Below are 4,357 nucleotides of genomic sequence, written 5' to 3'. Positions count from 1 at the left end.
TACAAACACAACCCCTAATCCCTCATAGCCAACAATCTAACATTTCATTGCAATTTCTAGGGAGAATGACCCAAGGTTGAAAGACTCTCGGTTATTTTCTATTGGATTTAATATTTGATCTTGAGAATTCATTGTTGGTATCTTGAGAATTCATTGTTGGTTTGGACTATGCTACTAACGAAATGATTCTTGTCTTGATGATTGATTCCAAACTATACAAGAATTCTCATCTTATCAATGATCCACATCTGTGGAGGCATGGAGCAGACCAAGTAATTAAGAAGTGTATGTCAGAATCCGAGTTTCAGTCTATCCTTGAATTTTGCCACTCATCTGAGAGTGGGGGTCATTTTGGCCCGCAGAAAATGACAAGAAAGGTGCTAGACTGTAGATTCTGGTGGCCCACTTTATTTAGGGATGCCAACCAATTTTGCAAATCTTGTCATCAATGCTAGAAATTTGGAAATACCTCACAAAAAGATGAAATACCCCAACAATCGATGATTTTTTGTGAGATTTTTTATGTTTGGGGCATAGATTTCATGGGGCCATTTCCAAATTCCAATGGGTTTGTTTACATTTTGCTAGCCGTGGATTACGTCTCAAAATGGGTGGAAGCAATTCCTACCCGTTGTGATGACGCTAATACCGTTGCTTTATTTTTAAGAAACAATATCATTTGTAGATTTGGGTCGCAACGAGCAATCATGAGCGACTGATAAACCCATATTTTATGATGTATTTTGTGCTCAATTTAAATGATTTATTCAATCCTTCACCTACTTATTCATGTAAATTGCATGGTTTTACTTTCTCTTCCTTATTATGTGATATATGTGAAAAACATGTTTCCTATGCTTTAGAAATATTAAAATTAATCATCCTTTGTTGGCATTCGATGCCGTGATTTGTGTATTGAATTCTTTCAGGATTTATAGGGCAAGAATGGCTTAGAGGACAGAAAGAAAACATACAAAAATGGAAGGAAAGCACAAAAATGGAGTTTTGAAGAAAAGGGCAGCAACGCGAACGCATGGACGAAGCGGCTGTGTGCCCAGCGCGAAAAGGCAGTAACGCGAACGAGTGACTGACGCGGACGTGTGCCTTGAGCAGAACTCAAATGATGCATACGCATGACCAACGCAAACGCGTGACATGAAAAACTCCCAGATGACGCGACCGCATGACCCACGCAGACACGTGACAGACGCTACGTGCAGAAACTGCAGAAAACACTCCCAGCGATTTCTGAAACCCCTTTTGGCCTAAATCCAAGTCCAGAAAGCACAGATTAGAGGTTATAAGGTGGGGGAATGCATCCATTCAAGGAGGGGATTTGATTATTCACTTTTCATATTCTAGATGTAGTTTTTAGAGGGAGAGGTTCTCTCCTCTCTCTTTAGGTTTTAGGATTAGGATTCCTCTTAAAGGATTTAGGATTTCAACTTCCTCTCAGGTTCAATATTCCTTTTACTTTATATTTCTCTTTTACTTTCAGATACTTTAATGCTTTTATTTAATTACTTATGTTGCCAAATTGGCTTATGAACCATTCATGTTAGGATTTTCTTTATTTGATATACATTGAGGTATTTCAGATTTATGATTCTTATTTAGCTTTTTATATTCTTGGCTTTAATTGATTAACTGGAGGCTCTTGAGTTATCAAACTTATCGTTATTGTTAATTGTTATTTTTGCTAATTGAATTGAATTCCACTAACTCTAGTCTTTCTTTAGGAGTTGGCTAGGACTTGGGGATTTAACTAATTAGTCCACTTGACTTTCCCTTGCTTTCGTAAAGGTTAACTAAGTGGGATTAAACTCAATTCTTATAAGGATAACTAGGATAGGACTTCCAAATTTTTATACCTTGCCAAGAGTTTTATTAGATATTAATTTATTAATTCCTGCAACTTATTTTCCTTGTTCAGACCTTTCAAAACCCAAAAAAACTATTTTCCATAACTAATAATAAGAACACCTCCCTGCAATTCCTTGAGAAGACGACCCGAGGTTTGAATACTTCGGTTTATAAATTTTATTGGGTTTGTTACTTATGACAACCAAAACGTTTGTAAGAAAGGACGATTGCTTGGTTTAGGAACTATACTTGCAACGGGAATTTATTCTGAATTCTAAACCGTCAATCATTCGTTCTTCAGCGACCAAAGAACCTATTTCTTCAATAGGAAAACTGAGGTGTTGATGAAAAAGTATGGGGTTCTTCACAAAGTTTCCACAGCCTATCACCCCCAAACCAATGGGCAAGTGGAAGTATCCAACAGGGAGATTAAGAGAATCTTGGAGAAAGTGATCAACCCATAGAGAAAGGATTGGAGTTCTAGATTAGGAGATGCATTATGGGCATATAGGACTGCCTACAAGACCCCAATTGGAATGAGCCCCTTTCCGCATTGTCTTTGGGAACCCTTGTCATCTTCTGGTTGAAATCCAACACAAGGCATATTGGGCGGTGGAGCATTGCAATCCGGATTTAAAGGAAGCGGGAATGGAACGTAAGCTCCAATTGGAGGAGTTAGAATGTCTTAGGCTAGAAACATATGAGAATTCTAAGTTTTATAAGAAAAAGGCCAAGACATTCCATGAACAAAATATTAGGAGGAAGAGCTTTAAGATAGGAGATGAGGTGATGGTGTACAATTCAAGGTTACGGTTGATGCCCGGAATGTTGAGATCTAGATGGGATGGTCCATTCAAAGTAGTGGATGTCAAGCCTTATGGGGTGGTTGAGGTGGTCCACCCTATCAATGGAACTACATTCAAAAACAACAGTCATAGGGTGAAACCTTACCACACACAACCCAAGCATGCTATGGAGTTGGAGATTTTCCTCCTTGGGGAGGTCCCAAATGTTGATCAATGAACTCATGCAAGTCCAACTTAGGACTTTAAACCAAAGTGCTAGGTGGGAGACACCCCACTATGATAATATTGTTCTAATCCTTCTCTTTTTGTTCATAGTTCTTTGACTTAATTAATTTTTGTCATGTTGATTCACCTAGGATTAGTTTAATCTTTGAGTTAGATAAGTTAATTTTCTTGTAGGTCATGAATATTTGAATGTTTGTATGTTTGGGGTTGAAATTTTGATTGAGCTAAGATTGAGTACCTTCGAAATTGAGAAAAAAATTTTGAAAAATAGGGCATTTGTGCGTACACACAAAACCTCTATTTTCTGTGTCCTATGCGTGCACACCTAACTGTGTGCGTACACACTCATGTTTATGTCTTTTGGTCGCAGCGCCCACACGGCCTGTGCGTGGGTGTTACCCTGTTTCTCTTGCAATCTGTGTGTGCACACCTGCTTGTGCATACACACGCACCACCCTTTTGGCACACTCTGTGCGCCTGCACAGAGGTGTGCGTCCGCACACCAGCTTGCAACCATTCTGTTGGGAGCGCTGGCACAACCTGTGCGCATGAACCCCTGCAACTTTTCACCCCTGTGCATGCGCACGGACCTGTATGCGCACGCACACATGACCCTTCCCTAAATAAATATATAAAAAAAACTTTTTAATCATCTATCCATGCACACCTACTTTTGCGTACGCACACATCCATCTTTTCGCGCTCATTGTGCGCGTGCACAATGCTGTGCACCCACACACTCCTTTACATACCTTCTGCCGGTAGCATTCACACGCTATGTGCGTCTGCATTCCCCTCTCATTCGCTTCTTGTGCGTGTGCACAGACCTGTGTGAGCACGCACAAGCCTCGACCTGGGCATTAAACAGGGCAGACACCCTGTTTATCCAGCAGCTTCTTTCTCTTTTCTTCTGCCTTTGCTTCTGCATTGCTCCGCCCAGCCTCTTCCAGCGACCCTGCCGCCGGCGTCCTGCCGCCATCAGCCACTACCACCCTTCTTTCTCTCTCTTCTCTCTTTCTTCTTCCTTTCTTTCTTCTCTTTTTCTTTTCCTTCTTTACCAGTAGAGAGCTTCTTCACCTTTGTGGAACTCTGGTGTGTCTCCGGCAAAGCTAACCGCTGTAAACTCGCAGTGGCTATAACACGTGCCATTGTTTCATCTTCTCATCTTGCTTTCTTCATCCTTTGATTTTCAGGTTTTTATTTTCTTTTCATGTTACTTTTTGAATTTGTTTTTATTTTCTTTTCATGTTAATTAGATTGAGTTTATTGTTTCTTTAATTATCTTTGTATTGCAAGTGTTTAAGTTCTAAGTTATTGGGTTGCTTTTGATTGAAATCGAGCTTAAACTTGAAAAGTTTGCACAATGCACATTAATTGTTTGATGAAATGCCTAAATGAAACTTTTGTTTGATTCATATGAGATGGCCATCATATGCTCTCAACTTATCCCTTGTTTGGCATGT

The 4,357-nt window shown here is 39.8% G+C and overlaps 1 protein-coding gene across 1 annotated transcript; it reads left to right on the top strand.

The window, feature by feature from the left end:
- The first annotated feature begins 2,511 nt into the window (after positions 1 to 2,511).
- LOC140180152 (uncharacterized) lies at positions 2,512 to 2,886 on the top strand. Its single transcript, XM_072220564.1, has one exon. It carries the CDS (start codon positions 2,512 to 2,514, stop codon positions 2,884 to 2,886), a length of 375 nt encoding a protein of 124 aa, XP_072076665.1.
- Positions 2,887 to 4,357: the final 1,471 nt, after the last annotated feature.

Source organism: Arachis hypogaea, chromosome 16, assembly GCF_003086295.3.
Source record: "Arachis hypogaea cultivar Tifrunner chromosome 16, arahy.Tifrunner.gnm2.J5K5, whole genome shotgun sequence".
NCBI classification, from domain to species: Eukaryota; Viridiplantae; Streptophyta; class Magnoliopsida; order Fabales; family Fabaceae; genus Arachis; species Arachis hypogaea.
The sequence above is the reverse complement of the archived record's forward strand: the minus strand, read 5'-3'. Positions and strand labels throughout refer to the sequence as shown.

Excerpts from the sequence above, each read along its gene's own strand:
- LOC140180152 (XM_072220564.1), top strand. The coding sequence starts at position 2,512 with ATGGAACGTAAGCTCCAATTGGAGGAGTTAGAATGTCTTAGGCTAGAA.